The sequence below is a fragment of the Podarcis filfolensis genome (genome assembly GCF_964270895.1).
Source record: "Podarcis filfolensis genome assembly, chromosome: 6".
Classification (NCBI taxonomy): domain Eukaryota; kingdom Metazoa; phylum Chordata; class Lepidosauria; order Squamata; family Lacertidae; genus Podarcis; species Podarcis filfolensis.
The window spans coordinates 44,031,169-44,051,679 of NC_139609.1; the positions used below are offsets into that span (position 1 = coordinate 44,031,169).

Sequence of the window (20,511 nt, forward strand, 5' to 3'; positions counted from 1 at the left end):
TAGCTTGTGAAAAAGAGGGTAATCATAGAGGCCTGAACTGCTTCCATTTTCTTCTGACCTACAGTTCTTGTTCCAAACTGGAGTACATGAGGAGACAACATCTTAACCTATGGCATAGGAATCCACGCACAGCCTGGCACCGTCTGATGTGCAGCTAAATCTCATCACTGCACCCCTTCAATATCATTTCTACAGGGATATGTACTTCCAACAAAGGAAGGGAGAGAAACCAGGTAGAAATCTTTAGACACAAACTAGATGCAATACGTTGCATGTATTTTTTTTAAAACAAAAATCACACTCTGGAGGCTGCAACCTCGAGCAGAGGGATGGTGCAAGGAAAGGGTTGCCTGCATCTTCTTTGCAGTAAGGAAATCAGCCAAAAATTGCAATTTTGAACAGAAAAACTGTCTGAAGGTAAAGCTTAAGCAGCTCTTTTCACACCCTTATTGCTCCAGATGTGGGGAGGGGAGAAGCAAAAACATTTTACACAGATCCGTGTGGTAGTTCATCCCCCAGTTAATACGTTGCCAGGCAGAATTACAACAGCAGCAACTAATTATTAGCCAAATGGTCCTTCATGTCCTGAATATTTGTGGCTGGGCGGCAGTTATCTAACACCTCAAGGTCTACGGAGGTTTTCTTCAGAAGAGTCACATACTACAGTACCACTTTCTTCAACACCCGCCCAGTCAATCCCTCCCTCCTAAAAGCCGCAGTGGGCCTCCAAGTAGAAAATGCCAGCGTAATTTTATGTGCCTGTTCATAGCATTAGAATGTACAGCAATTATATTAATTGCTGTAATCTGTCTCAGCAGCATTAGTACTAAATTCAGTAGGGCTATGATACTTTGCATATTGGAGCATAACCACCACTGAACACAACTGGAGTTAGTTCTGAGTAAGCATGCACAAGATTGCACTGCAGAGGCGTTGCAAGTGAACGGTGCAATCCTGCGCACATCCACTCAGAAATAACTCCTCCTGAGTTCATTGGGCCTTATTCCCAGGTAAATGTGTATAGGCTTGAAGCTTTAATGCATAGGTAGGCAACCTAAGGCTCAGGGCCCAGATCCGGCCCAATCACCTTCTAAATCCAGCCCTCAGGTGGTCCAGGAATCAGCTTGTTTTTCCATGAGTAGAATGTGCCCTTTTATTTAAAATGCATCTCTGGGTTATTTGTGGGGTCTGCCTGGTGTTTTTACATGAGTAGAATGTGTGCTTTTATTTAAACCACATCTCTGGGTTATTTGTGGGGCATAGGAATTTGTTTGGGTTTTTTTTCCAAAATATAGTCTGGCCCCCCACAATGTCTGAGGGACAGTGGACCGGCCTCCTGCTGAAAAAGTTTGCTGACCCCTGCTTTAATGGTTAACTAGCAACATGACTTTGTCATAAGCCAGAACACTTGAACTAAGATAGAAATAATACAATGTGCAGCAAGTTAACCTTAATATTTCCTCAAGGTTTATGTCAAGTCTGTAGTTACCTGTAAGCCACCATTTCACATTCTGGTGTAGGCCAGTTCAAAATGGCAGAATGCTGCAAGACAAGGGAAGAAGCACCATTACTAATAGCGTTAACAACATTGCTCTGGAGTTAACAATGGACAGTGTTTTCAATTGCATCTGTACCAGCTCTTCTAGGAGCGAGGTTCTCTGGTTGCGGCTCAATGTCCAGGCTTGTTCTCCTCGTGATATCAAGTGAGCAATGATCCCTGCTGCGAAGTAGCTCACCTCCACCTCAACACTGCGCAGCAGCTTGCTGATGTGGTCTATGAAGTCTTTCCACATGAGCTCCGAGTGGAGCTCTTTAACCTCTGCTATGTTGTTCTACAGGGGAACAAGAAGGAGGGATTTCAAAATGAACGAAAAACAGTTGCGTGTGTGTATACAAAGGTATCTGTCATTAAAATGCTTGTTCTCTTCATCAAAGCTGAAGCCATAATGAACGTCAAACCTGTCTCATGTCAAATTAGACTACGCTGGGATCAGCCTGCTCCAACTTGTACATTTTCAATCATTACTACAGATAAGTTATCAGAGTGACAAGTGCAGGAATAACTCAGAGCAGCCGGCATGCTTTGCCACCACCTGTCCATGAATGGCACTGCTTGGAGGCCATTGCCGGGGGGAGGGGGGTTTAAGAACACAGTGGCTACATCTTCAGCAACATAGTTTTAACAAATAAAACAGAAAAGCTGTTCCCATCGCAACTGCTAAAGGTAAGGGCCTCCCACAGTGGCAACAAATCTTGGCTCATAAACACTGAATTTTGGGGAAATGCCCCACTCCCAGCCGTCTGTGGGCATGCCTGTACAATTCCAAGGGGGGCGGGGAAGGATCTAGACACTGGCACAAAGCCCACATGTGCAGCCTCTCCTAATTCAGATGTTATGAAGAAACAGAGCCAAGTGACCTCAGAAAAAATGATGGCGCCTTGCCCTAAATTGCCTAATGACTGCTCCCAATGGTTCAGTCTACATGTTAAATACCACTTGGGTGTCTTCTTATATTCTCCTACAATAAAACTGAAGCTAATGGGAATGGTGCAGGAATAAGGTTTGGTTGAAAAGTAACAGAATGGCATGTAAAGTAATTTATCCTGTGTAGTGTTAAATGTCAGGATGGTGAGGGGAAGACGTTGGCAGAGAGAAGAGAAAACCGGCATTTCCAATGCCCTGGTAAAATATATATTCTTCCACTCATCTTACCAGAAGGCCAAGCACTTTCTGTTGTACAGAAGACTCTGACGGAAAAGACTGTAAAGTAAAACAAAGTATATGCAACCATTCAGTAAGTGATTTGTAGCCAATTATTTTAGAACAAGCAGGTCCCTGCGAAAAGTCTCAGGGAATTGTAGGGTTTCTGCACATTAAATATTTCATTATTGGCTTGATAGTACAGGTTCAGCCCCTACACCCCAGCTTCACTGCCCCCAAACTAAGAAGGGCTGGGACGGAAAGAAGCATACACCAAAGAGCACTTGCAAGCCTTTTAGTTAAGGGGGCTACTGTGGGAAGGAAAAAAGAGCAGGATCTGGAGTGAGCCTTAAGAGGAATGGAAGGGGGCGCATTGCTCTTTTGCTATGGCTGCTTCTTGGGAGTGGGCACATTCATGAAGGCTCTCCTCCCTTGCTTTCCTCCAGTGGTCCCAGAGCAGAGGAAGGAAGAAGCCTTCCAGAAAGCATTTTCCTCTTAAGGAACAGCCGCAGAAACACAGGTGAGACAACCCCAATTTGTCTCTTCTTCCCCTTCCTCTCACAATGCTTTTGGCCAGGCCCACCAATCCCCCTTAGCCTATGAAACAATTGTTTTGGGAAGGGGAATTGGGCATAGAGGATGTTCAGCAGAGGATGCACCTCATCTGAGCCCAATAACCCCTGCAATTGCTTTCCTCCCGTCTTCCAGGGCTGGCAGCAGCCTGCCCAATCTTATTTGCAGTGGGTTTGGCAGATACTATTTTATGGCAACTATAGGTTTCTATCTATCATGAGCAGAGAGACCCTACCTGCTGCTGCCCAGACCTACAGACTGCAGCCTACAGGGTCCCTGTGCAGATGCTGGAATCTGCAGATACAGAAATAGACAGGCACATACTGGCAGACAGAACTGTCAGCTCTCACCTCCAAGACTTTCATGAAGAGTTCCAGCCCTTGGTTTTCAATAAAGTGCCGACATGTGGTTGGGGACTCATCAGTAAGATTCCAAAGTGCACTCAGTGTAAACTTAAGAGTAGTGTCTACTACATTCTGGTTAGTTTTTTGCTTCACAATTTGAAGTAGTTGCTAAAAGAGAGAGAGGGGAAAAAACAGGTGCCTTTGCAAATGCCATTCACATTTCAAAATCCAGCTGTTGGAGGCTCAAACCACACAATGGCAACAAACACATATAAAGGGGAGAAGCCATTAGATGCTTCTTTCACACACGCACACACACACGTCTTATGAAATAGGCTCCCCTCTAATTTATGGCTAAATCATCATCGAGTTTATATGCCACAATTCCAAAGTATGTTCAAAGCAACTCACAGAAACAATACAAATTATCAGTATAAAGGTGCAATCAAAACTCAACTATGCTATACCTAAAGACAGGCATGCAATGCAACCATCTTGCATATCTACTCTGAAGCAGATCCTATTGAGTTCAATGGGACTTCCTCCTTGGTAAGTATATATGGAACTGTGCCTTAATCTCACAGTGAAAGTCGTGCCATCATATGGAACAGACATTGAGGAAAAGGAATCCAGAAAGGCTTTAAATCTAATGCCAACCAAAGGTCTTTTGTGAATCCTGCCATCTCACAATTAATAAAAGAAGCCAAATTCTCCTCCAATTTAGAAGACGATATGTATGAATGCTAGATCCATCACAGATTTATGGGTCCAAGGCCAACAAGCGAGTGGGTCACATGGAAGTTAATCTAGAGGGCCGCAGGTACCAAGTCCATAGGCTGTTTGCCTGCACATCAACCTGCACATTAACTTATTTGAGCAGCATGGTCTACCCCTCTAATGTCACACTGTTAATCCTGCTAAGTAAAACACTGAAGAGCACTTTGTCCTCTTGAGCACAATGATTAATAAATAAAGGAGATTAACCTTTCAACACCAGAAACAGCAATACATCCACAGATGCTAGAGGTCAAAAGCAAAGTTCACGCACCCTGGATTTGAAGTAATAACACCAGTCACTTCTGCCTGTACCTTTGCCGCTAAGTGGGGCTACCAGGCCTATGGGTCAAATTTATTAGAATACTTTTAAAGAACTTCCAACATAAAACATTTAATATTCTCATTTTTCCAATAAACATTTTTAAGTTGGTCATACCAAGGCCCGTTTTTTATTTTATTTAAGGAAAACACTGTTAGCCGTAACAACATTGCAGCGGAGTGTTACAAGTTGATAGCATTTCAGAAAGGTGCTAGCACTTCGCTTACCTTAACAATGAAGAGCTCTGCACCAAGTTGAGCTGTTTGTTCTGTTGAAAGCTACAAGCAAAAAAAGCAAACAAGCAGAAATATCAGATTACTGTTAGAAGGGCCTTGGGACTTAAGTGCAATCATTCCACTGGGGACGCCTATGTCTTCATCTTTATGAAGCTAGTAGAGCAGTCATCAGGGGATTGAGGACAAGGTGCCACCAGTACACAGATGACACCCAGCTCTGCTTCTCTTTGCCACCTGAATGAGGTGAAGCTATGTAGATGCTTGATCACTGTCCTAGAGGCAGTAACAGGCTAGATGAAGGCCAATGAACAAACTGAATCCCAACAAGAAGGAGATACTCTGGACTAGTGGTTCCCAAGTCCAGGAATTAAGTAGGTGGCTTGTTCTGGATTGGGGTGCACTCCCAATCCAGATTCATAGTCCAAGGGTACTCCTAGATTCACCTTGTCTCTGGAAGTCAGGGTGGCTTCAGTGGCACAGAGGGCCTATTTCCAGCTACAGCTAGCTTGCCAGCTACAGCCGTTCCGGGACAGGGTAGCCTAGCCACAGTGAACCATGCCCTAATAACCCTCTCTCTAAATGACTGCAATGGACACTTTACTTGGAGTTGCCCTTGAATACTGTTTCAAGTAAGTGGCAGCACACAAAATGCAGATGCCAGAGTTTTGTTGGGTTCAACATTTGGAAACCATATAGCATCAAGTCCTAAACGATGTGCGCTCCTATTTGCTACATGCTTTTGGCATATAGAGCCCTCCATGGCTTGGAATCCAGGCACCTGATGGGAGTGCTTTCCGCCATACAGTCCCTGCCCATGAGTTGAGATCGATTGGGAAGGCCTTGCTAATAGTGCCAGTGGGGAGGGAAGTCAGAGGGTCATTGACACTATCAGAGAGCTACCTTGGCCCTAGAGGCTTGGCTGGTGCCATTACTGTCTCGTTTTAAACACCAATTGAAGGCTTGTTTTTTTCTCCAGGCCCTTTTTCACTCCGGGAAACTGTTTAGCAGAAAATTGATCTTTAACTGTGACAGTACTTTGCCACGGACCTGTTAATTTCAGGCTCTTTGTCAGCTAAGAGGTGTCTGATATAGGTGTCGTCTGTACTGCGAGGTATTTTCCTCAGAATCGGTTCGATCAGCTCTTTTCTTGAGTCTCGATATAATGGGCAGTATAAGATGACATGCCCAATGGTTTCGATTTCGTTGCTGTTACAGGGACATAATCTTTGTTCGATCGGTATTATACTGTTACATTGCAACAAGAATAAGACGAGCAATGACGTCAACAACGGAGTTCAAATTGTAAACATCGAAGGAACGATAATAAACAGTAGCGACACCTGAATTGAATTTTTAAAACTTTAAAAGTCGAAACCTGGTCATAAATATAAGCATCAATTCTGTGAATTGGCCATATTTCTACTGTTATTTGTAGCACAATACTACTTTTAATGTCATATTTTTATAAATTACTTCCTGGTCACTGACCGTATTAAAGATATTTGATTTGATTTGATCTTTAACTGTGTTTTATGCTTCTCATTTTAGGTGTTTACAGCTGTAACCCACCCTGGGGTCTTACAATGAAGGGCAGGAAACAAGTTTTTAAAACAAATAAAATAAAATAAAATATCCCACCTTTGCAGCCAGAATGGAGATGATAGCCACCGCCATTCTCTGCATATTCTGATCTTCATGGTTACAAAGCCACTGCATGACAAGCTTGGCTGCTTCAAACCTGAAAGGCAACAGAAAGTTCACAAATCTGGGGGTGGGGGGAATAAAACCATACCATCTGTTACTGGCAGCGAAACAGAAGCGACTAGGTTACTGCTACAAAGACAAAAGCAGTGCTTTTTTCCTACAAAAAAAATGTTTAAGGATACTCTCATTTTGACTCAAGAAAATCGCCATTTAATACTTCAAATCGGGAAAAATAAATACAGTAAATGGACAAAAGTACAAAGATTCACAAAATGTTTAGCGGTATGTATCCCCCCAGAAAAAAAGCACTGGACAAAAGTATACAGAAAAACTTTAAAACGCCAGCCTTAGATACTTATAATAAGCAAAATGGCTTCCGTTTGTTTTTCTTTATCAGACTCTAAAAGGAGCATGCCATTTCAGCGCAGCATTGTGACAGAGCTGGTCTTCGCACCACCCACTGTCTCCATCTTCAGGGGATGGCCTTGGATTGAGCTGGTAAGCAACAAGTGCTAAAAATCCCAATTTGTGAGTGATTGATGAAAGGAGTTTTTACTAAGCCGACACATTTGGCATGGGTAGTTATGGACTTTTTTAGCAACTCCTCATGACTGAAAGATACAGAGCTGGATTCTGTGTTGTGCTTTATGATTTGTCATAATGTACCTATATAGAATTTAGCCACAAGGCTAAAGATTTGATGTTTTGAGAAGCCAAGAGGAATGGGCACTCAGTCTCCTTAAAACACACACTGGGGACACAAACTCCCTGAACTTCAGCTGGGGAGGGATAGAAAAAGCCTCAGTGGTGTGACAAAGTCAGCAAACCAACCTGCATTGGCTCTGTGCCAACATCATCTTCCTCCCAGGTCATGCAAACCTGCTTGTGGTCAGAATCAGTAGCATATTTCCCAAGGGTTATACTCTCATCCTGCTGGCTTGCCAAACCCACTGCTATGCTTCAGGCTACCCACAAAGTTGGGGGGGGCAGTTTTCAACACACCAAGAATGTATGCTTGCTCCTTGCTCCCCCATTGTGCTGTCTGACTTGAAGCACAACTTACAACACTTTCACTCCTACTAGCCTCAGACTAACAACAACAACAAAATATTATTATTGGGACAAACATGTGCTTTTTACATCTACATACGCTCAAAAAAACCAAGGAGAGAATTAAACAACTTTTCTTGTAATACTGAGGGTTAGAGATTCAGATCTCTTTGTCAAAAAGAGGAAAGAGTGCAGAGACTAGAGTAAGAGGGAATGGATACATGAATCATGAGAGAACAACTTCTGGAAACCATATCCATCCCCCTTTCCAAACCTTTTCCAGTAAGTGCTCAAAACGAAAAGGGCTAGAAACATTTGCATTAAAAGTGAGATTACAAGAGCTATGATGCACATGTCTCTAGGTAGCATGTAATTACACGCTGCTATAGCATAAGGTAGTAGGTGGGTTTTCTAATATCTATAATTAGGGACAATGGCTCAAACGTAGTCAGAAGTTGGCAGGTAACAATCTTCATTGGCATTTATGCTTAAGTATTGCCATCCCTACTAGGCAGACTTCTGCATATGATACAAGCCACTTTCATTAATCCACAAAATCCACAGCCTCTTGATGTACAGTGCAGTCAAACTGTACACCCTTGCTTAGAACCAAGTTTTTAAAACCAGCATCCAAAAAGAAAATGGCAATCCACCTGGATCTAACAAACGGACACATGCATTTCATAACAGTGTATATATGCAGTCAAAATTAAACTGTTACAGTTATTTAATAATTGGTTCCCAAGTTCTGATAAGAATTTGTTATATTCCAAGGAGGAATAAGCAGTTTGCAAACTGCTAAGCAATGAGACATAAGACATTCAACAACTTGAAATACTTTCCTTACTTCTCTGTAACTTGGGAGGGAAAACTAACCTGTTAAATGGAACATCCTGAAGTATCCTGTCACTGCACAGTGACAGAAGGCAGTTCTTTTGCAGCTGTAGAAAAGCAAAGCAAGGTTCAGAACAGAGTATTTCTCATGCAGGAATTTTGAGCATTTCCTTCTTTCAAGATGAATCTAAGTATTCACAAATATTCCTTTTATGATTTGATAATGTCATTTGCAAATGTATTTGCTTAGAAGTGAAATACAGTGAAACAGGATGGTGTGAACAGGTGCATAGACCTTTATAATTTATCAGAGTCTACCAGGCACTTAAGTTTTTTAATTTACTTTTTTGAATTATACTCTATCATTTATAAAATCTTCTCACAAAGTGACTTACAGAAGTATATATAAAAATACTAAGATACCAGCAACGTAGTCTATATATAAAAAGGAACATGCCTAAAAGGATTTATAAAAGTTAGTTATATACACAGATTTAAAAACCAGTAACAAAAGATGTTCTTGAATAAAAATGATTTCAAGTGCGCTAAGAAATGCAATTAATTGAAATTAGAAACAAAAGCTTGCAATCTCTTCCTCCTCATAGATATACCAGAACTCAATGCGTACAAGTTAAACGTTAGCAAGTTGCAGGCTTACTGTACTTGCATAGGCAGAACATTCATCACAGTGTGACATTGAATTCTATCCACAGGGTTGATTTCAATATTTATCATACTCGGAGTAAGCCCATTGAAATTAATGCATATGACCAATTAGGTCCATCAATTTTTATGGGTCTACCCTGAGATTGATTAACATTGGATAACTTATGGTTTTGAAAAGCTGAAACCATTTGGCCTGAAGACATTTCCAACTAGACATCATTCACTTCTGTTCTTTGCAGTCAGTTTTAACATTGGTTTCTTCATCTCATTAATTTCATCTTGTCTAAGAAGTTTGAACTCAAATACTTTAAAAAAAAAAAGTTCAGCATTCAGAAATATTCAAGCACCTTATCTTGAAAGAGAAAAGGGGGCTTACCTGTTGGTGATTGGGAAAGTGTTCCATGGCCTTAAGGAGCAAGTGAGTGACATCTGCCAGGACCCTAACTGGCATGCCTGCAGCTAAATCTTGTTTTGTCAAGTTAAACACACAGGCACTCGCTGCTAATTGCACTGGCAAGTTCAGAGGGTGATTCCTCATCCCAATAACTACAAGCTGGAAGAATCAATCAAAACAGGTCAAATTAGAATTTCCTAATACACATAGTCACATGCACAGAATCAGCCACCAATATCCTAAGCAAAGTAAGCTTAACTCGTCCTGAGGCCTTTTAAACAAGCCATTGCTACAGATCTACACATTGCCACCCAAAACCTGTTGCAGTACCATTAAAACTTCCAAAGCAAAGAGGAACAGAGCAACCATTTCATTCCCTGAATGGAGACTACATCAGTCAGATGGCCTGCCCTCTCCTTTCCCCTTCTTATTTGCCAGGAGTGGCAATTATGAGGAAACTGTTATGGCGGTGGGAGAGAAATTCTGTCTGAGGAATGCTTGAGAAGGAAAACCCAGAGTACTCACCTGCAGGTATATTGTGCTCCTTGCATATATTTTCTGATCATATACATTAGATTACATCCAGGCATTCTTCCCCACCTCCCAGCCATGCTGAACCACTAAGACAGAGGGGAGGGGAGGATTCAGCAATCTCTACTTTTGGCCACAGCTGTTTGGCAGTGACCCACATTCAAAGACAGAACTAAATGGAGTTGGCTACCATTTCATCACAAAAATGTAACAGCAGCCCTGCCAGATGAGACCCAAGGCCCATCTAGCGCCACTTCCTGTTCTCACAGTGGCCAACCCAATGCCAGTGGCAATCTTATTAATTCTCTTCTCTCTCTCTCTCTCTCTCTCTCTCTCTCTCTCTCTCTGCACAACACATCCCTCGTGCCCCTCAAGTAAGTATAACCCATGTAAATAGTATATCCATTTTTATCTGAACTTCTGACTATTTACCTTTATTGTATCCTCTTTTCTCTCCCCACCCCCTGCAAATTTACCAGCGTGCGCGCACATTTTGTTGGATTTTATCTGCAGTTTAGTGAAGACAGCCCAAGGTTACCTTTACAAAGTGATGCCTGCAAAGGGTGATTTCTTATCAGTGTCAAATAGCTTTACCTTCAGAATTTCTGGTTTGGTTTTTTCCATAATATGCGTAAGGTTGAAAAGATGAAAGAGTGCCTCTCTCACAAAGAACGCTCGCTCACTGTAACGCTTCAGAGCTTCGGAAATCTGAGTTTCATTGGCTTCTCCAGACACCTTGAACAGAAGAACAAATACTAGAGAACATACTGGAGTTTGCAGTAGTTTTTTTAAATACATACTTTTTTATTGATTTTACAAAATAAATTTCACATTTACCACATTTAAACTTTAAAATCAAACAAGATTCTTCCAAATCTTAGGACCTCCCTCCTCCCCTCCATGGGTGCTTTACATATCTAAACCAACTGCATATTATAGTTCTTCCACATTATGGTCCTCCAAAATATCCCAACATTGCAAGAGTTACTAAAAGCCTGTCATAGAACTCAAGTGATTACAGTGTTCTTTTAAGTACAGTCTATATTTGTCCCATTCCCTGTTGAAGTTTTGAACCTCCTGAGTTCTGATTTTCCCTGTCAATCTTGCCATCTCTGCATACTCTAATAATTTCATCTGCCAGTCCACTTTTGTCAGCATTTTCTCCTCTTTCCATCACTGAGTTTGCAGTAGTGGCAAAAGAAAGCTGAAGTAATTAAATAATACAAATGTTTCAAGGTTTACTTGTTGTTGTTGTTGTTGTTGTTGTATGACAATTTCTGCTGAACTGAGGTTTCCACTCAGTTTTATATGACAATCAAGTATAAGTAAAACAGTCTTTGCTCTTCATGCAATCTACAGTGCCATTTATATATTGTATGCACGGCTAACAAATTGCTACCAATCATGTCTTTACAGACCTAACTGAGCAGTACAGTTCTATAAATGTAGATGCAGTATTTCAAGAATTATCAACTAGGCAGAGAGGTAACGTTGATCATGGGCTGCAAAAGACAACATACTAACAGGTACAGAATGACCATTTCACCATTTCCTTTGCTGCTGGGCAAGGAATTATTCTCCATTTCTTCAAGGAGAGTAGCACAGCACCAGGCACTTCTCCCTGCTGTGCGCCTTGGCAGGAGGTGGTGGGTGGTGGGAACAGCTGAGCAATAGTCCTCTCCCAGCCAATAAAAGCAGCTGAACTTATGGTCATTGCTATGGTGCTGGGGCTTTTAAGAACAGGTTAACTAATTTTATACACCATAAGGAAAGGAAAGCGACAAATGAGGCTGCAGAAGAAGAGGTAAGCACTCTTGGGGGACTAGCCTCTCTCATGCTGTGTTCTACAGGGGCAAAGACAGCACACCATCTATGAGCAGTTGCATTTCTCTTAAACTTTTACCCTTAAAAACGGCATCTCAGAGAAACTGCAAAACAATCAGATAATGCCCCTCAAAACCTATACACCACAGTTTTTCCTCAAGAACTGTTAAGGAGCAGAAAAAGAAAAAGAAAATAATAATATACATGCACACGTGCCATTTCCCCTCTAAACAAGCCTCTATTTCCTACACAGAAAGGGCCGTTTGAGAGGTTTTTTGTAGCAATACCTTTGAGTGGAAGATTCTCAGGAAAATGGGGTGGCATGCCTGCTGCTTTGATTCATGTTCTACATGCGCATAATTTTACTATAAATTTATGAAATTTCTACCCTGTCATATGTCCCCACTGAGACATCTGAGGAACTTACAATGAAAAAACAACAACAGTAACCCAATCTAACAGGCAATGAGTGATGTTTATACGAGGAAGAAGCAGTGCCCAGAGCCTTAGCATAGCTGTCCACTTTTCCCTTTTCTTGCGAGGAATCCTATTCGGAATAAGGGAATTTCCCTTTAAAAAAGGGAAACTTTGACAGCTATGAGCCTTAGTGAACCAACCAACTGAATCCCAGAGTAAAGAGGGCAGTAGAACAAGCAGAATACAGTAAATTGCTGCTGAGAGACAGAGAGACAGGGATGGCAGTGGCTTGATTTCCCAACAATACATTTTGGAAATGAGGAAAGCCTGCAGGGCTCCACCTCAGTCCCAGCTGCAAGATTTGGTGGAGGGGGCAGATTTAGTTCTTTTCATGCTGCAAAATGTGAATGATGACACTGTCAGAGTGGTAGACCTTTTGCTGATCTAGGGGCTCGGTGGTTTAGCAGCACTCTGAAGCCAATGATCTCTCTCTCTCTCTCTCTCTCTCTCTCTCTCTCACACACACACACTGCCATTAGAACTGACCCATTAATCACCAGGATTTGAAGCTTCAGCCCCGCCCCCCGGCAAGTCAAACTTAGTTGACAACTATTTAGAATTGTGTAACAAACCAATACCAACCTTTAAGTTTCCTTCGCCAGAGAGAAATAATGAGTAGCCAGCATCCGTAGCCAGCAGGCCCACAAACTGCATTGAGGGTCGCTGTTTAACAAACGCTTCTACAGCTTCATCAGTAACATGCTTCCTTCCCGAAATGTCCAAAGATGTAAGGTTGGGCAATATGTCTTTCTGTTCTAACAAACGAAGTGCAATATCAGATGTGAACTGTTTATCGTCTGAAATGTCAAGGTGATTCAGGAATTTTAACTCTCTGATGACATCCAGAATCTGAGTGGTTGTCATTTTCAAGCATTTCAGGTGGTGCATGGTGAGAGACTTGAGGCGATCCTTGCAGGCGAGCAGTGCAGTTATGTCGGTGACTGAGGTGTTGGATATATCCAAGCTTTCTAATCTGGGAAGCGAAGCCACGTCCGCTAGGTCTTCATTGTAAAAGAGAACATTGGTAATGCTCAAAGCCCGGAGACCCATCAGCTGACTGAAGCACCTTTCATAGGGGTCTTCCAAGGAAAGAGTTAATGAGTTCAGCACAAGGCATTGAAGGTTTTGCTGGATCCATTTATTGCTGCCAAGTCCACTGATGATGTCTGTGATCGTAATGTCTGCATTCACTTTAGTGGCATCGAGCTCCACCAGCTTATGGTGGCAAAACGCTTTCCGAAAAGCCACTGCAGAGATTTTTGCTTTCCGGATACAAGCTCGTTTCAAGCGCATCTGATTCCCTCGAAAAATGCCCACTGTTGCTTCATTCAGCAGTCCTGGGGTGGGAGGGAAGAACAGTAAATAAACAAACTTATCACAGATTTTGTTTTTAAACTGGAAAAAAGAGACTGGGCCTAGAACAGAAGGACAGGCTTGCCAGAGAAGAGGAGAGAGTTTTATGCACTCCTGATTCTGATAACCTCCCTTTTCCCCCTCAAGAGTGGTTTCAACAGGCATGTGGTACTGGAGAAACATCATCAACATAATTCTACCATTTGCCATGCTGAAGCTTGGTACCCACAATGTATGCCAAGTTTCAGCATAGAAAAGATAAGATTGCCATACAGGATCCAGCTCGCAGTGCCCATACGACTCCCATAGAATCAATGTGCAGTGTCAACTGTACAATGCAAGGGCTTTTTTCCAGCAGAGAAAGATGTAAACAAAGAGGGGACATGATAGGGAGAGATACTGAAGTTAACTGAGCCCTAAATATTATGAAATGAGTGCAACTCTGCATCCAGGATTTTCAACAGCACAAATGAATTTTCAGTAGTTAAGTGTAGCAGAGTCTTGTGACTCTGCCTTATTTGCCTAACCCAGAGGGCTCAATTAGATCTAATGGCACAAATCTGACTTGTGCCACAGCTGCTGAAGCAGCACCAAAGAACGATGTCATGTGTCCAAACATGCAGGTAAATCAAATCACTATTTCCAAACATTCCATTTAATCAGAACCACCAGGTGAATTCGTTTACCGTGAAATGCCATCGTTCGCAGCAATCGGTCAGCCACTTCTTGTGGAAATATTCCAGGCTCTTGCAAACATAGTGAACCATCATGCCTTTCTGTACAAAACTTCTCTAGGTCGGAAGTTAGGTAATTTAAGCAGATGTCAAGCAGAGAATATGGTGAAGCCTCTTCCTGTTACAAAGAAAGAAAATGCCAGATATTTTATTGTTTTTTAGGAAAAGCAACAGTCCATCACAAAACAAGTAACTCCCCACAAATCATTTGCAGTGGGGGGCAAGCTCCCATCACTGTCAGAAGGGTCTGGGTGAGGGGCAAACAATTCCAACCACCGCTAAAAGGATCCTTTGGGAGGCAGAAATTGGACTCGAAGGGTGTTTTATGTGACAATGATAGGAATAGTCTTTTACACATGCATGTAAAAAGTTGAGACAATACAAATTGGCTGAAATGAAGTAATTGCAAGTTACGGCCCTAAGAATCATTTATTGTCAGAGTGGAAATAAATTAAGACAAAGCCATGGAGGATATAAAGGTAGCAAAGGCTACCAAGCACAATGGCTATACCCTACCTCTAGTACTCTGCCTCTGAATACCAGTTGCTGGGAATCACAAGTGGAGAAGATGATGTTGCACTCACTTCCTGCCTGCGGGTTTCACAGAGGTAGTTGTCTCATCCCTTATATACCTGACTAATGACTGCATTCTGCAGAAGGGGGCACCTTGAGGAGGCCATTCTACGAAGAGGTTCATTGCGCATGATGTCAAAATTGAGTCTTTAGCGTGGCAACACCTGCCATTTGGTACTTCCCCTACATATTAGACAGACACCATCTCTTATCCTCAGGCTACATGTTAAAGACTTTCCTCTTTGAACAAGACTTCTAAGTGGAATTTTTATCCTTGTCAGCATCTGTATTGGATTTTATGTAGTTGTTTTGCATATTTTTATTGTAATTTGAAATAACTTTGAGGTGCTTCATAGGAAGCAATTTATAAATGAGATAAGTAATGATAAGCACTTATCATAATTATTAGTTGCAGTAATAGCAAAAAGAGAGAGAGAGAAATCTGGCTGGCCACTATGAGAACAGGACAGGATGCTGAACTAGATGGGCCTTTGGTTCAGATTCAATAGGGCTCTTCTGTAGCACTGGGGCTAGGAGGGATGAGAAGACAAGGTATCTTTACCCTGTTCTTCCCCAATTATTGCAGAAAAATATAGAGGGGTCAGAAGTGGCAGGGACCAAGAATTATGCATGCATAATGCTCTCATGCAAGTGGCAAGGATATTCCCTGGTACCATAAGAGCCAGGAAATTCTGAAGAATAATGCATAGAATTGTATTTAAGTGCAAAATTTGTATTAGTAGTAGTAGTAGTAGTAGTAGTAGTAGTAGTATATTATCAGTATTATTATTCATGTCTCATTGCTATACGACTATATTTTTAAGAAAACATCTCAAAGCGGTTTACAACCTACACTAAAACTTCACATAAAACAATCTATAATAAAATATTACACAAGAAAGTTGACTATAAAGTATACATTCAAAGCAACATAATTAACAGGAAACTAAAACGTTATCTTAAAGATTTCAAAATAAAACATCACAAAGGAGGTGAACTACAGAATGCACATTTAACTATGAGCCTGTCAAGATGGTGTCTGGCCTCTTCAGCAGCTTCAGCTTTTGTAGCTGGAGTCAGTCAAGGTCCTGCCCTCCTTCCAGGCCAGGTGGGAAAAGGCAGGGAGCAGGTCTTCCAGGACTCACAGTCAATATATAAACGCTACAATTTTCTGCTGGAAGTACAATCCTGATTTGATGACTAGGAGTACAGTAATATGTTCAACTAAACTGGCTCAAGCAGTTTAGAGCATTACAACTCTTTTTTTATTCCATGGATTATGGCTTTTAAGATAGGATTCAGTTGCTCAAGCTCACCTTTCTCTTCCTATACCCTAAGGCTAATAAACCATGGAAATTATCAGTATAGCAAATAAAAAAGGCAAGAGAAATCCTATATAAAATTAATATAGGAGGTAGAGTTGTGGAAAATCCTAAAGACATAAGAGATCAATTCGTGAGTTTTTATACAGAATTATAACAAGTGGAACAGGGCAATTTAGATGAAATACAAAAAATATCTAGAGGACAGTGGAATACCTAAAATACCAATTGATAAAATGACAATTTTGAATGCACCAGTGACAATCATGGAATTACAGCAAGTTGTAAACAGATAAGAACACTGGCAGGATTGTTGTAATAGCCTGCAGTTTTATAAAAGTATATATTTAAAGTAGATGAATAAATGAGTAAATTAAGTTAATTTGGATATGCAGAAAATATTAAAAATAAAGTTAAGGAACCTCAGAAAGAGGGGAAAGGAAGTAGAGTTTAAAAATGTTAAAATGATTGTAAAATTATTGAAATGTATAAAACTGAAAATCATAAACAAACTATGCCCTAATAAGTTTTTCATATCAAACCGTCAAATGTTAGTGCTTAAACCAGATTTTCAAATCTTTTAACAAAGTTGCTGAAGTAAGATGTCAGAAGAGACAGCTGCAAATAAAATGTTTTAAGTGTGTTTTAAGTGCAATATACAATGTGACACTAGATGGTGATGGTGAGCCTTAAGGAAAATTCAATGTTTTTTAAAAAATGCTTTAAAGCAAGCATTTTCAGAATGGTTTTTAAATGTGTGTAGATTCCACCACAGAACACAGGAAAGTTATTCAACTTCCCTTTTGAAATATAGCTACAATGATTCCTTGGCTTTGTTTCTTTTCCCATTTCCATGGTCTAATGATGCATGTATCATATTAAATTAAGCCAAGATAGTCAAGGACTATAACATCAGGCCGCCTTCTTAATACAAAGAATTGCCCAGGTTATTTACTATTTCACTTACATATCCTATATGTAAGCCTGCAATCTTCAGTACTTTAGCTTTCGCTAAAGCTTTAAGGGAATAATACAAACACTGTGAATCACCTTCACCACAGACAAAAAGCAGGCTCAGTGGGCTAGCACATACTCCCCCAGCCAATTTTAAAAATAGTAGTGCTAATTTCTTCCCAATGCACCAACTTGTCTTAACAGCACGTCCCTTTTATTTCAGCTTAATATCTTCTGTTGTTTTGTTTCATCTGCCTCACATAAGTGTCTTGATAAACTCAAACCAGCAGTTAAACAAAACACATTCAGTCCTTATAAAGGCACAGCATATGCAGTTCCCTTTAATTTGAAAAAGAAATCTCTCTTACCTACATGCGCAAGGGAATTTAAATTTCAACCACACACATCTCCTGCAGAGTTTTACCGTTCCTCCAGAAAACAACAACACTGCTCAATCTTGGTTTTTGAACATGTATTACAATTGTGCAACATAAAAAAGTATCTCATTGCTAGAAGAAGAAAAAGCAATAAGAACTTACTTTGAGTTATCAGCATTGTGGCTGTGATAATTGAGCAACCAACGAACTGCACAAAAACAGATTGTGGTCTGAAGATTGCACCCACAGGTCACAGAGCAATAACATTTGGGGGGGGGAGGTAGGCTACCACTACTAGGAATTTCTCCCCCACTGATTAAATAAGCTACAGTGAGTCAGCAAGGTGGGTCAAAGATTAGAAGCTGAATGGATCAAGAGAAAAAGTTCCACCTACTGATAGCAAGTGTGCTTTGCTCATGAAAATAACCAGCACTAAACAGTGCTTTGGTCCATGGCGTTACGAAGAATCGGACACGACTAAACGACTAAACAACAACAAATCACACATTGCTGCTTGAAAAATCTAATGAGATCAGCAATGATTGTCTGGCTAAAAGGATATTCTCAGTCAGTGATAACTTGAAAGTAGGCAGAGAATATCCATTTGGTAAAAAACATGTGTTTTGTGATTCTGATGAACAATAATGTTTTCAAAAGTTTAAATAATTATAAAGTAATAGTCTCAGAAGCCTCAAACTTATAGCAGTCAATTTATTATTCTTGTGGGAATATGTAGCTAATAAAAATAATTAGACTAAATAGCAGCAGTCGAACTACCCACAAGCTATTTTTGTATATAAATCACAATTTCATTCTACAAAACCTTCCAGCACAAAGAAACATACCAGCAGCACAGACATATTTTGGCTTGTGAAGGAATGTAAAGTTTTAATGCAAATTTTGGCTTGCCCTCCTTGATCAAGCTGTTCTAAGAATTGAGGATGTTATTCAACTTCACTTTCTCAGAACAGTTCCAGGCACTCATCTTAAGAAAGTGTTCTATTTAAATAATATATCCCAAGTAAATGTATGTGTTTTGACAAAATGCTTTCTAGATTATTTATTAAATATAGATCATTACTTTCTTATGTTATGCCAAGGACCACAACTCTCTGATTAATTGCACAATAAGGGGTGGGGTGGGGACCTCACCAGCCAGCCTCTATTTTTAGTAGCTGAACTATAAATTGATCTATGGCCGCCACCACAGCATTCCCAAATTCATTAGAATTATTTAAAACCTTCTTGAAAAGCAATAATTCTAGCTGTGATAAAGCTGTGAAACTACAATTTTAATGTTTCTCCTTCATTCTGAACCAGGGAGTGAGTGAGTGGAGAGGGGGCAGACAAGAGAACTTAAAATGCAGCTGCATTCTGCCACTTAATATATATTCATTTAAAATCAGATTTGCTTCAGAATCTTTTTTTTTTTAAGGCAAACTACTGTGTCTTCAGAAAGGCACTGCAAGTATAATTGGAATTGCATTCTTTATGTAGCAATTTCTCTATGGAGAGCAAATGGAAAGCTTCAGATTCATATGACTGTCCACATCCCAACACTGTGTTGTGTCTTACACTCAAAAGTATTTTAAAAGAGTAACCATTCAGTTTAAAACAACAAAATGGTAGGTTATATTTTCTAGCATAATTGTCACACAGATAAGGACCATTATTGTTCATCCTAAAGTCCTGAACTCTAGGGGCAATAAGCATGTTCAGCAAAATTGTATGACAGAGTTCTACAATATTAAACTGTGATTGGTGGGGGGGGGAGGTTGCATTTTAGCAAGAATTTGGGGAAAGAAGGGTGGAGCAAGATGCCATGCAGGCTGATGGTCGGACCAGCTGTGTGGAGGAGACAGAGAGATGGTGTTTTGGCTACCTTTGAATCCAATGCTACGCTGCTGTGGGGAGCAAGCCCCTCTTGAGATGTGATGCCCGGAACCCTCTTTCCAGATGGACTCAGGTGTAAATTTGTGTAAATAAACCATATTTAATAAAGACACTACAGTCTCTGGTGTGCCAAGACTCCTGGAATCTCACACTGCTCTGCAGAGATCGGGGTGGTCTGAAACATTCCAATGGACTGCAATGTCCACTTCACATGCACTCAAAAAATCTGCTATTTTTACGACCATTTTTATATAGCTATGTGATGAAAATGTGACAAACTGATATATCTTAAACATTCCCATACACATTGTTTCCCAATATAAAAATTATGGTTTAACTGCTATTGTTAATTGTTTTCACTCACAAAGCAGTAGCATCAGATACAGTGCCAAAGCTGCCCATACAGTCTTAAAGATTCCCTCTTCTGCAAAACTATTCAGTATATAGGGGCACCGTCTTCCTAGGCATCTAGCAACCCAGTTAACACAGCAGAGTCCACAGGATTCCTCCCCTTCAGTGGCATGAAGTTACAACATACTACTGTAAGCACATGGAGGCTGCTGCGTGAAAAGTGGCGTGACATTACTAGAAGCTGCAGCGATAATGTATAAAAGAGCTTATTAAATCAGCCAGTCCTAGTACTCCAATACATCCTCTGTTCAACAGGGTTGTCCTGTGTGGTGAGCAGTTTTCCAAACTGAATTTTTCTTTGCAGCAAGTCTATCACTCTGCAGCAGTGTCCCACAGGATTCTCCATGTGGCTACTGTAATAATACATGAAACGGCCCAGTCAGTCTTTGCCCGCCCCCTCTCAGTTTCCAGGAAGGCTGGCGATTATTTTCTCACCACACGGGGATGCCTGGCAACAAAACAGC

The 20,511-nt window shown here is 40.8% G+C and overlaps 1 protein-coding gene and 1 long non-coding RNA gene across 3 annotated transcripts in view; one reads left to right on the forward strand and one right to left on the reverse strand.

The window, feature by feature from the left end:
• The window catches only part of LOC310765011 (protein zyg-11 homolog B), a 41,128-nt gene that overhangs the window by 2,902 nt on the left and 17,715 nt on the right, over positions 1-20,511 (reverse strand). For both annotated transcript variants that reach the window (XM_083619448.1, XM_083619447.1), the window contains 11 exons: positions 14,470-14,635; positions 13,013-13,767; positions 10,724-10,864; positions 9,581-9,757; positions 8,581-8,645; positions 6,589-6,688; positions 4,942-4,992; positions 3,625-3,786; positions 2,714-2,761; positions 1,635-1,832; positions 1,490-1,542 (listed from right to left, as the gene is read on the reverse strand). In XM_083619448.1, coding sequence (XP_083475574.1) covers positions 1,490-1,542; positions 1,635-1,832; positions 2,714-2,761; positions 3,625-3,786; positions 4,942-4,992; positions 6,589-6,688; positions 8,581-8,645; positions 9,581-9,757; positions 10,724-10,864; positions 13,013-13,767; positions 14,470-14,482 — 1,763 coding nt within the window. In that variant the 5' untranslated portion in view covers positions 14,483-14,635. The remainder of the gene's footprint in view (positions 1-1,489; positions 1,543-1,634; positions 1,833-2,713; positions 2,762-3,624; positions 3,787-4,941; positions 4,993-6,588; positions 6,689-8,580; positions 8,646-9,580; positions 9,758-10,723; positions 10,865-13,012; positions 13,768-14,469; positions 14,636-20,511) is intronic.
• Positions 120-6,563, forward strand: LOC310765043. Its single transcript, XR_014549411.1, has 3 exons — positions 120-233; positions 3,148-3,221; positions 6,499-6,563. It is a non-coding gene; the product is annotated as an uncharacterized lncRNA (long non-coding RNA).